Below are 12023 nucleotides of genomic sequence, written 5' to 3' on the forward strand. Positions count from 1 at the left end.
GTTAGTCTATGTTAAGCGCTGTCGCGTTTCCATTAAAGATTCGCGCAAAACTTTAGTTTTTTTTCTAAATATCGATAAACAACTATTGCGAAATGACGGCGTTTCCATTAACCGATGTTATGCGACTAAAACGTAATTTTTTTTCCTCTCGTGATCAGTCATTCCAAAAATCATGGCAACGGATGTTGGTAGGTTTATATATATCACAGCCACCAGACTAGACATTATATTATTATTATCTCCAGGTTCAGGTTGGTGTGTGTTGGTTTTTGTCCACCTCAATCTCCAGGTTTGTGTGTGTGTGTGTCAGAGTCTGTGTGTGTCCACCTCCAGGTCCAGTTTGGTGTGTGTGTGTGAGCCTGTGTGTGTCTGAGTCGGTGTGTGAGTGTGTGTGTGAGTCTTTTTGAATGTTTGAGTGTGTGAGCCTGTGTTTCAGTGTGTCAGTAAGTTTGTGTGTGTGTGTGTGTGTGTGTGTGTGTGTGTAGCAATAGCAATGTCTTTAAAGGGATAGTTCACCCAAAAATGAAAATTCTATCATCGTTTACTCACCCTCAAGTTGTTCCAAACCTGTATGAGTTTCTTTGTTCTGCTGAACACAAAGGAAGATATTTGGAAGAATGTTTGTAACCAAACAGATCTCGGTCCCCATTGACTACCATAGTATATATTTTTCCTACTATGGAAGTCAATGGGGACCGAGATCTGTTTGATTCTGTCATTCTTCCAAATATCTCCAAATAATCCCTTTAAGGTATCTGACACTAAGTGTTGGCAATGGAAATGTGTACTTGTCACTAAAAATATATGATATATATGATATATTTTACTTAAACCCCCCCCCCCGGTCATCGGTCCCCAGTCCCCAAACACCACACCACCGCAAACAGAATCTAATTCTGTGGGAAACTGTATTATATTTCTGTTTAATAATACCTATATTTGGTTACTGTCAATGCCTTATAATATAACATTAAGACAAGCATTAGACACACTATACGGTTTAAAGAGCACAGAGTTGAAATACTAATGTAGATCTTCCCAGCTTTTCATCAAGAATGACATGCCATGAATTGTGCATAAAATGACCAGGAGCATTTAATAGACTTTACGATTTCATAAGTCAACAACAGAGTTTGTATTGCATTTAAGGGTTTTCATAAGTGATTAGCATAAACAACAGGAGAGCGTGTGCACAAACTGTTTAAAACACCTTGACTGCTCGTGCTGTACCAAGTACAGTCTTTATCCCTAAATCCATTCTAATCCACTCAAAATGTGTGGAGGTTTAAAGTAAGCCTCTGAGCCAGTGGTCCAGTGAGCGCTCACACACCTGCACCATCATGAGGGTCTTGCTGTCTCCGCTGAGCGAGCCCTGCAGCAGGTACGTGAGACGTGAGTTCCTGAAGGGCACGTGTGAGTGTTTGGAGCGCAGGGCGTTGATGACGTCACCCAGCGCAGACAGTGATTTGTTGATGCACTGAGCCTCACGCAGACGGCTGCCCTCGGCGCCAGATTTAGTAATCCGCTCGGAACCAGCCAGATCCACCAGATTGAGTTTACCTGCAGAAACAAAGAAAACAAGATTTACATTTCTGTTATTTGTGTGTGAGGCAGTTTAGATGAACTGTGTGTGTACCTGAGGTGCGGTGGCCCGTGGAAGAGTTGAACCCTGCCACTGTGACGATCAGGAGAGCGTGAGAGCGAGAGCTGTGCTCGTTTAGATTAGTGCACGCTGTCGCCCTGTTCACGTGTCCCAGGTCAAACACCTGCAGGGTCAAAGGTCAGTGGTTACAGATAATCAATTAAACTGAAATGGGTTGATGCTCGTCTGTATGACAGACCTAGCACTGCAACACTGATAACTGAATTTTTAATACCTTTGAATTACCATCACAAGAAATTAACAATACTAAATGACTGTTTTTAAGTGTCCTTATTAAACTACAGTAATTACAGCAAATTATGCATAATTACAATCTCTACAAACTGATCTTAAACCAAACTATAATCCTAACCTTATAGCAAGTACATGTTGTTAATTAACAACTCAACTTAATTAATTGTATAATTACACTAAAACAAGGACATCTTAACCCTGTAAAATCATAAATAATCAGAAATATATATTTTTTAAAAGTTTAAAAGGAAAAGCTTCACAAAAGGCTGATGTATCATGTTTGATACTTACATATTAACATGATTATCATCACATCATTATTTTTATAGAAATCAAGTAAACCTAAGCTGCTTTAGTCCAGTAAGTGTTCATCTTGAAATATTAAATATATATTAAAAACAATATATAAAAGTTATTCTTGCTGTACATTTACTTTATAAAAATCATTTTCACAACAAAAAGACACATGAAGCGCAAGCTGAAGGGGGCTTTTTATTTTTATATTTATATTCAAAAGGCCTTTTAATTGCAAAATAAAGAACCATCAATCAGATGATATTGTGTATAATGGTTTTTATAATTTAGAGGCCCTAGAAATGTGCTTATCAAATATGATAAAGACTTTATAGTCTTAAAATAAAGAGTAAACAAGAATTTCATAACGGTGTTGTTGTGTGTGTACTTTTAATGAAAAATGTACTTTTAATGAGTCATTTTTTAGAGCAGAGTAGCTTCACTTTGTCTGGTAGGACAAAACAAGCCAAGACAAATCGGCCTAACAAGAACATTTTTTGTTGCTTTACCCAGGAAACAATATTTTGTCATCTACGGTGGTGAAATCTGTACATTTGTGAAGTTCCTGAAGCTGGCACTGAAGTGTGACGACAGCTAGCATTATTCTGGTTGGCTGCTGTGAGCTTCACCTTGTTAATGTCCTCCACGCTCTCCACGGTGAACTCGGTGAGTCCTGGCACGTACAGCTGTCTACTGCCGTCCGGACACATCTTTATATCCAGCTTCTCATTGGGATTATCACCCAACAGATTCCTGTTGGAATCAGATAAATGCTAATTAATTTATTTTATCTGTTGACGTAAAGGAATGTGCAAAACTTTAAGTGGGACACATTAATATTACGCAGACAATCTGAATCAGCACATACACATCAGTTCAACTTACACAATACAGCAGGAGGCATGATGGGTAAAGTGAGGAACAGACAGTGCAGAGGGCAATGTGTGACGTGTGATCTGTTTATGTCTTACAGATGGCCTGAGAGATTTTAAATCTAATCTGTTTTTACATAACTGCTGACCGGCAGAAGCTGTGGCAGGTCACACACACTTCACTGTGACAATTATATAAAAGAGTGCTGAACGTGCTGCAGTGATGTGCATGTCACACTGCAAGCCCTCCTGTAGAGCATTTGATCATCATCATCATCATCATCTCTCCCTTCTACTTGAGTTTGTGTTTCTCACCGAAGTGTCTCATTGTAGATTTCCACCATGCTGACGGTGATCTTATAGTCCCAGTCGGGCTTTTTCTCCGACACTTCAGAGAAGAGCAGCCGCAGAGCACGCTGGTTAATGCCAGGGTCTTCAGGGACACCCTGCAGGAAACAATCAACATGTTACGGCTGATAGTTGATAAAGATTCTATGCGGTTTAAAAAAAAAACATTTAAATAAAATTGGTTTAAATGTAGGTAACACAACATAATGTTTAACAGTATGAATAATTTATATTCATTTTAAGATTTTTTTTAAAAGATTACATTTAACAGGGTTATTCAACTACACCAAGAATCATAATAATGATAAAAAAAAAATGACAATTGCGTTAAAAACTTTTTCTAAAACTACCACATCTATTTCAAGTTAACCTGAAAAAAAAAAATTCCACAAAAAAAGAAAAATGTCAACACTGAAAATGATCGAAAAATATTTCGTGAGCAGCGAATCAGCATGTTCTAAAGAATCATGTGAGACTGAATTAATGGTTTTGCATCATAGGAATAAACTGCATTTTAAAATAAAACATTTTCATAATTCTATTTTGTAAAAAAACAACAACAATATTATTATGTTTTTTAATCAAATAAATGCAGTCTTAAGGGAGCATAAGAGACTTCTTTAGAAATACAGGATAAAAAAAAAAAAAAACTTCAAATGCAACTATTTGACAAATTTGAAAGGGACCGACATCGTGGGCAACAAAAAGTACTATTACAGTGTTAAAATGAAGAATAAAATATTATAACAAACAAACTCTAAACAATATCAAATATTAACAAAACAAAATCCCACTAAATAAATAATTTAGTTTAAATATATTTTTTCTGTTACACTTTAACGTGTTCTTGTTACACAAATGACTGTTATTACTAAATTAAGTGAAGCTGCAAAAAAAAGGTCACACAAATATCTTAAAGGTCCTGATGAGCTTGGTTTGCATTACAGACAATTTATTTCTTTTTTAGTTTTTTTGAAAGTGAAACTTGGGAACATGTTACCTCCATAGTATAGGTCTTCCCAGAGCCGGTCTGCCCATAGGCAAAGATGCAGACGTTGAAGCCATCAATACAGGAAGTGACCAGAGATTGCACTTCCTGGAACACCTGTCCAATCACAGGAGAGGGGACTGTGATATAATAACTGATAAAGGAAATACAACTGTATGAGAAAACTAGTTCAGGCACTTACCTCCTCCTGACTGGCCTGAGTGGGAAAGACTTTGTCAAGTTCAAAGGTCATGAGCTTGCCCTTATTGGACAAGTAGAGAACAGCATCATCATCAGGGTCAAAGGTCACTTTGTTTTTGGTGTCAGCAGCATCTGTTTCTCCAGCACATACGGGACGTACTCGGCACAGCACACGAATGTTTCCTGAAAAACAAGATCATGACGTCTTTATAATTAAAATGTCTAATTTCATAGAATTGAACTACATGATACGAATCGAACAACACATTTCCCAGAGATCTCTGCTGTCTCACCTTTGAGGCGCACCAGTTCGTTGTGGCATTTCTTCCTCAGGTTCATCTCCCGCTTGTATTTGCGCAGCAGCTCTTGGTTTGCACTGCTCACCTCTCCAATCACCTGACAGATCTGGAATCACAGACGGACACGACTGATGAGCTGCGGTCAGGCTGATGCGTCGTCAGCTCGTATGCCGTGCTCTCACCTCCTGCTTCGCCTCGGTGATGGCTTTCTCCAGCATGTAAGGGAAGTCCTGCACCTGTCTCTTCAGACAGTTGTAATCACAGGTGAGGGTTCTCAGGGCCGGCTGCAGCGTCAGGAGGTTCATCCGCACACCTGTTGGACAACAATCAAAAACAATTCCAGTAATAAACGACATAAAATGAAAAATAAAAATATATCAAATGAAGAGTTTTTAAAGGAATGCTTCACACTTTTTGAAAATAGGCTCATTTTCCAACTCCCCTAGAGTTAAACCGTTGAGTTGTATCGTTTTCTAATCCATTCAGCCGATCTCTGGGTCTGGCCATAGCACTTTCAGCTTAGATCACTGAATAGATCATTAGACCGTTTGCATCCCGCAGTTTTTCTATTTTCAGGCGCTGCATAATATCACTGCGCCTGCTTCACCCATGGTACGGCAGCAAAGCTCATTGATTATTACGCCAGAATGAGAATATGGTTCCTAGACATATCAGTCGAGAAAAATTAGTCTTAGTTCACGATGTAACTACAGAGGAGTCTATTCCTATTTATAAGTGTTAAATAGGAAAAATATAGAAACTAACGAGATGCTTACGGTCTAATCAGATTCAATGATTTATGCTAAGCTAAAAGTGCTACCACTAGACCCTCGAAAATGGTTAAACAACTGTTTAACTTTGGGGGAGTTGGAAAATGAGCCAAAAAAAGGTGGAGTGTTCCTTTAAGAAACATGAATATTGTTGTATAGTTTGTCAAGATTAGTAAAAAAAAATTTAAAAATTAAATAAATAAATAAATTATATATATATATATATTTATTTATTATTCAGTAAAAAAAAAAATACACTAATACAATTGTTGTACTATATTTAAATGACTAATAAAATATGGCATAATAACATAATTACATATTTTTTATATTACTACATCATTTTTATATAGAAGACAGTACAACACATAGAACAACAATATGCCAAACACTGTAATTTAAATGTTTTCTGGTTGTTATACTTTTAGGTGTCCTTGTTTCAATTTAATTACACAAATTAGTACAGAGTAATATTAATTAACAACATGTACGATTATAGGGTTTGGTTTATGGTTAATGGTAATATAAATAACAAGGTCATTAAAGTAATATGAATATGAGGGGAAACTTTATGAACGTTCATGAAAATCCTAATGGGTTTTGTTCGGTTTCTTTTTTGACCTGAGGGTGAAACACGACCTGGACTCAAACACATGGTTTCACCTGCTAGGTTCTCGTGGACGGCCTTCATCTCACTCTCGGCTCTGATGAAAGCTTCCTCGATCACTCGGTTCTTCTCCTCCTCCAGACTCTGCATCTCTGCTTCCAGCTGACCCTGAGCTCTCTCCATCTCACCCTCATACACTAGGATCTAACACACACACACACAATTTTTAAATGATGATTTACATAAGATATTATAAAAGAGCTTGCACAATGACAGATTAAATTGGCAATACGCTGTATTATTGATTGCTTGTAGGTGTTTGTAACTGTATCAAGAACACGGTCAGTGTAAAACCCATCGATCATAAAACAGATCAACACATCACAGATTTTTAAATGATTGCGTTCCACCTTATTTATATAAATGGCTTTACTTCTGGCCAACAAACACCGTATTAAAGACGTCATGAACTACTAACCAGAGTCATTAGTTAGACCGATCTAATGCAGTTAGGTAAGAGAAAGAAGACCTGTGGGGTGGGTGGAGGGCTGTTGGTCACACATGGGAAGGATATCTGGGGTCAGGCACCATCAAAACATATGAAGTAGGGGAGGGCAATATACCAGAAGACACGATTAAGCGATTAAGCGGTAGAAATTTGTCAATCAGTGGAGATTTCAGACTATTGTGTATGTTGAGCAGTATTGAGGTCTTTTTTGCTGCTTATAGGCTTTGAATGGTTAAATACATACTTTTATGTGTCAAAATGACCGTCTTTACAAATATCCTCGTAAACCATAATTAAAGTCTTAAGTGAAAGCAAACAGCTGAGAAAGAAAATGTGTAACAATATATTGGACGCGGACAGCTCCTAAAGTGACAGCAGTGTAATGTTCCTGCTGACTGTCATTCATGTTAATCAAACAACAAAAGAGAGGAAATCTTTCACTGCTCTTTAATAAATCACTTTTGTAACTTTATTAAGAAGAAATATATATTTAAATTTATACAGTGAATTTATACATTTGATTACTTTATACAATGTAGCATTTCTTATTTATTGGTTCTACGATATATTTTCTGTCCTATTCCTATGTAATTAGTTTCTTATTTAAATCGCTGACCGTTTTCTTGTCTTCAGTGAGCTTGAGTTTTTTTCTTTTTTCTTTTTATATAAGCTAATATTGTTTTTTTTGTGATCGTAACACTGGTGACAGGAATTATGAAATTTCTATGGTATCAAAATGTTTTATCATAAACACCTTATTTAAAGCAAAATAACTATTGCTGTATATGTATATATCATTACCATTAAATAAAAAGACTCAATCGTGATATAAGATTTTGGTCATATCACCCACCCCTAATATGAAGTACACAACAGGGGTGACATCAACTATTTTACCCTGAGGGGAATGTGAGCTAGTTACTCTGCAAAATTTCAGGGCTTTATAGGTCAAAAATGAGCAGGAGCCAAAATGAATCCACATTTTTGTTTAGCACTTAAAATGGGACAAAGTCTCTGGTAGAAATCACTTCCTATAAATCACAGCTGGAATCTGACCCATGACATTTTTGACCTTTAACCCCTGCAGAGTAATCTGGACGACCTTGGATAGCCCGTGGGTGACCTCGGTGTTACCCCCACCCACCGCCTTGGAGAGCAGACCATACAGACGGCTGCGGTCCGTCCTCAGCTGCAAACGCAAGTGAAGAGAGAGAGCTGTTAACCTGCTCTGTCACAACACCAACATCACAGAGGCCTGAAACTAAAGCCTTATGAGTTCCAGAATGCAGAAAAAAAGACGGAATCCAGTCATGAAAATCTAATTCACAGTATAATGAGGAATGTTACAGAATTGAGCAAAATTTGGACAAATAAATCAAAATAGGACTGTACAATTAATCAAGTAGCCATATGGACTAGTGTTTGTGAATATTAATGTGCAAAAAGAATGCAATGTAAATGAGGTCTGCATGTTCTGAGCATCTCTGTGTGAATGAGTGCCACAGTCTTGTCTACTACACAAACTTAAACACACGCAATGCTTGTAGAGTTTTCAGTATCTGCTGTGTCACTATATGAGGACATGAACACAAGAGCTTCATCTCCAGAGCTGCTCTGAGAGTCACTTCACCAGCATTTCACCATTTCATTTGATCATCAGATACACAAAAGGTCTTCACTCCAACCAGCCAAAATAAAAGTTTGAATTAACTTGAAATTATTACAGAAATATATTACTACTGTACAGTAGTATGAACTTTAACTAATCAGTTTGTTATTTTTACAAAGGAATATCACACTTGTTCACGTTTTAATTTAAAAAACTTACAGTAAACCTCTGTTGTGCAGCAATTCCTTTGCCAAAAGTATTTGGAACAAACCATTAAAACGAAACTCAGAAAATGTAAAACTGAAAACAAAGAATTTTTGAGGGGGAATTTTTTTCTAAAGGATTTAATAGGTTCCTCTTGAACTTACATCAAATTAACTCACTTATGAGAAGGCATGAGATCAGCATTTGGCCACATGATAATTGAGGAGACAGGAAGTGAGTGTGGTACCTGCTGGCGGAGCTGACTGCTGCTTCTCTGAGACTCGTGCAGCTGCTGCTCCAGCTCTCTGAGGAGCTGCCTCTGAACACTCAGCTGCTCCTGCAGAGCCTGGTTACGGCCCTGAGCCTCCATTAAAGCCTGCTTACACTGGGCCGACTCCACTTCAACCGTCTTGGTCACATACTGCAGGAAGAGTGAGAAACAAACACATTAAAATTACTTTAATTGGGAAAAGTGCATCTTGTTTTTGGCCAATGGCCACCAGCAGAGACCAACATTGGGTATTGTAAAGGTCCAAAATGTAGGGAGACTGTGTGTAGACTTAAGTGTTAATAGAGGTGACTATAAAAGAAAAAAAAAAGGAAATTAAGCCTTGCTATTCTGGGGTCGATTAGTGAATCTTCCCTCAATTAATAAGAATACAGGTGCATCTCAATAAATTGGAATGTCATGGAAAAGTTCATTTATTTCAGAAACTCAACTCAAATTGGAGGGTTTTTGTTAAATGTGAGCCAAAATCATCACAATTAAAAGAACTAAAGACTTAAACTACTTCAGTCTGTGTACATTGAATTAACTTCATACATGAGTTTCACAATTTAAGTTGAATTACACGGCATTCTAATTTATGGAGATGCACATGTAAATGTCTGTCTATCGCTTTATTTACACTACCAGTCAAAAGTGTGGAATAATTATGATTTGTTCAAAAAGGCTGCATTTCTATTATCAAAAATACAGTAAAACAGTAATAATGTAAATATATATTACAATTTAAAAAAGGCAGGTTTAACCAATGGACATGATTCCAACATTTGACCGGCTGAGTGAGTTGGTGGACATTATTCGTATAGAAAGTGTGATTTATCATTAATGACAATTGATAGATTTATTTGGGAAAATCTGTATTGGACTATTTGGCAATGTGATCATAATATATCTTTTATTGTTTATTTACTCATTTTCTTTAATGCTTTTAAGTTATCACCACTGGAATCTTTCGATTACCTTTCATTACTTTAATTATTAGGAACATTTTTCTTTGAAACACCTAACAATATTTAATGTCTACTTGGGTTAATGTAATTTTTCTTTCTTGGGGCCTCATGCAGTTTTAAGTGTTTGCCTTATTTTATTAAACTAAATAAAATCAGAACACTTATTTAAAAAATGCATTTCACACATTTACAAGACAAATTTTCTGAAAAAAGTCTATGATCGAAGTTCAAGATTATATTTGAATAAAAAGCCTGCATTCTCTGAAGGTCACACCAGTCAGCTGTAGACATCATCGAGGCTGCCTCATTTAAGAAAAGTAACCATTACAATGCACAGCAAGAAAGAAATGTTAATAAATCAAGGCTCACCAGGAATACCAGTCATTTTCATGGTGCAGGTCACTTTTTTAAAATGAGAAATCCTCAATGAGATATGCAGCCGACTGATTTGACCTCTGGAGGGCGCAGACTTTGAAATGAATCATTAGCACAGCTCACCTTGACCTGGCGACTCCTCACCTCCTCACCGTCTGGAAGCCGTGAGGTCAGCTGCTGCTGGAGCTCCTGTCTGTGCTTCGCCGTCTCCTCCAGCTGCTGCTGCAGCTGAACTACTGCACCCGTCCTCTCCTGCACCTGCTGCTCCAGCGCAGCCAGCCAAAGCTCCTGCTCACGGCTCTCCTCGTCCTTACGACACAGCTCTCCACGCAGGGCCTCCACATCCTGAGAGAGATGGAGCATTACAGAACAGAAACACCACTACATTTATTGCACAAGATTTATCAAAGCATCAAGTAATTATGCTCCCATTATAGAACTGTATGCGAGGTTTGAGTGGTTTCTGGCTGTGAGTACCTGGCTCTGGTGGCAGCGGCCGGGAGAGCAGCTGGTCTGGGTCTGACTGGCCCTCAGCTCCTGTTTGAGCCGCTGGTTCTCACTCTCCAGCACCTCCAGCTGTTTCTCCAGATCTGTCGCCCCCTAGACACACACAGAAACATTTATTTATGACTTCGAATGGTTTTACAAGCAGCTGATTATAAATACTATTGACAAATTCAAACCCAATCATTGTCCACACCCCTGAATCTAAACCACTGGAGTGGGGAAAATTCATAATTCATAAGTGAATACATTTGGATCAGTTGATATGAGGAAATGTTCATTGCAGTAATTACACTCACAGAAAATATATGTGCACTGTATATACATCATTCTTTTTCTAACCAAGGCGGCATTCATTTGCTTAAAAATGCTGTATAAACAGTGATGTAGTCAAATAATATTCCAATTTAAAGTAACTGTTTTCTATTTGACTATTTTCTAAAATGAAAATTAAATTTTCAGCATCATTACTCCAGTCTTTAGTGTCACATGATCTATCAGAAATAATGATAGTATGCTGATTTGGTGCCAAGGAACAATTCTTATTAATATTACACTGAAAACAGTTTTTTGCTGCTTAATATATTTGTGGAAAGGTGATGATTTTTTTTTCAGGATTATTTGATGAATAAAAGGTTCAAAAGGACAGTACTTATTTGAAATGTAAATCTTTTGTAACATTGTAAATGTATTTACGGTCACAATTGATCAATTGGTAAAGAAAAATATGAATTTCTTTTATTTTAACTTTTAACTTTTGAACGGTTGAGTCATTTAACAGTTCTTTTTAGGTAATGCATTGAATGTCCTGATTTTGTTAAAGAAAATCTATAAATTAAATAAATGAAATGTTACTGATTTTCCAAAAGAGGAAGGTTTTATTATATTTCGCTTTCTTCTGGTAGCAAAGTTCCCAGTACAGTTAAGTACATCCACACCCATCTCTAATTTGGATCAGTGCCACGGCTGGAAATCTTCCAGGGCTGAAGAGATAAATTCCTCGGCTATCAACTAAACTAGATCACCAGGTTAACCCTCCCTTCCACAACCATCATGAAAATAAATCAGGTCAGCATAATAAAGAATGAGCTCTTTATTAAACAATAGAAATGTGGTTCAGACACGTGTGGTGACTTTAGCCCACCAGGATCAGGAGTGTGCCACAACTCTCCCCGTCCCTAATAACTCCGTCTCTCACCAGCTCAGAGCGCAGTCTCTCCACCTCCTGCGTCTGATCCACTAGTTTCTCCTCCAGCTCCCTGACCTACAAAACCACAAACCAACAGCATTCAGCTAAATCCCTTTAAAAAA

The 12023-nt window shown here is 37.4% G+C and overlaps 1 protein-coding gene across 4 annotated transcripts in view; it reads right to left on the minus strand.

The window, feature by feature from the left end:
- LOC132155870 (kinesin-like protein KIFC3) overlaps positions 1 to 12023 on the minus strand; it is a 43680-nt gene that overhangs the window by 6970 nt on the left and 24687 nt on the right. For all 4 annotated transcript variants that reach the window (XM_059564615.1, XM_059564614.1, XM_059564616.1 and 1 more), the window contains exons 6-18: positions 11911 to 11976; positions 10686 to 10808; positions 10332 to 10553; positions 8845 to 9006; positions 6333 to 6480; positions 5082 to 5212; positions 4894 to 5005; positions 4602 to 4783; positions 4412 to 4516; positions 3379 to 3509; positions 2821 to 2944; positions 1637 to 1766; positions 1331 to 1560 (exon numbers count right to left, since the gene is read on the minus strand). In XM_059564615.1, coding sequence (XP_059420598.1) covers positions 1331 to 1560; positions 1637 to 1766; positions 2821 to 2944; positions 3379 to 3509; positions 4412 to 4516; positions 4602 to 4783; positions 4894 to 5005; positions 5082 to 5212; positions 6333 to 6480; positions 8845 to 9006; positions 10332 to 10553; positions 10686 to 10808; positions 11911 to 11976 — 1866 coding nt within the window. The remainder of the gene's footprint in view (positions 1 to 1330; positions 1561 to 1636; positions 1767 to 2820; positions 2945 to 3378; positions 3510 to 4411; positions 4517 to 4601; positions 4784 to 4893; positions 5006 to 5081; positions 5213 to 6332; positions 6481 to 8844; positions 9007 to 10331; positions 10554 to 10685; positions 10809 to 11910; positions 11977 to 12023) is intronic.

Source organism: Carassius carassius, chromosome 13 (genome assembly GCF_963082965.1).
Source record: "Carassius carassius chromosome 13, fCarCar2.1, whole genome shotgun sequence".
Lineage (NCBI taxonomy): Eukaryota > Metazoa > Chordata > Actinopteri > Cypriniformes > Cyprinidae > Carassius > Carassius carassius.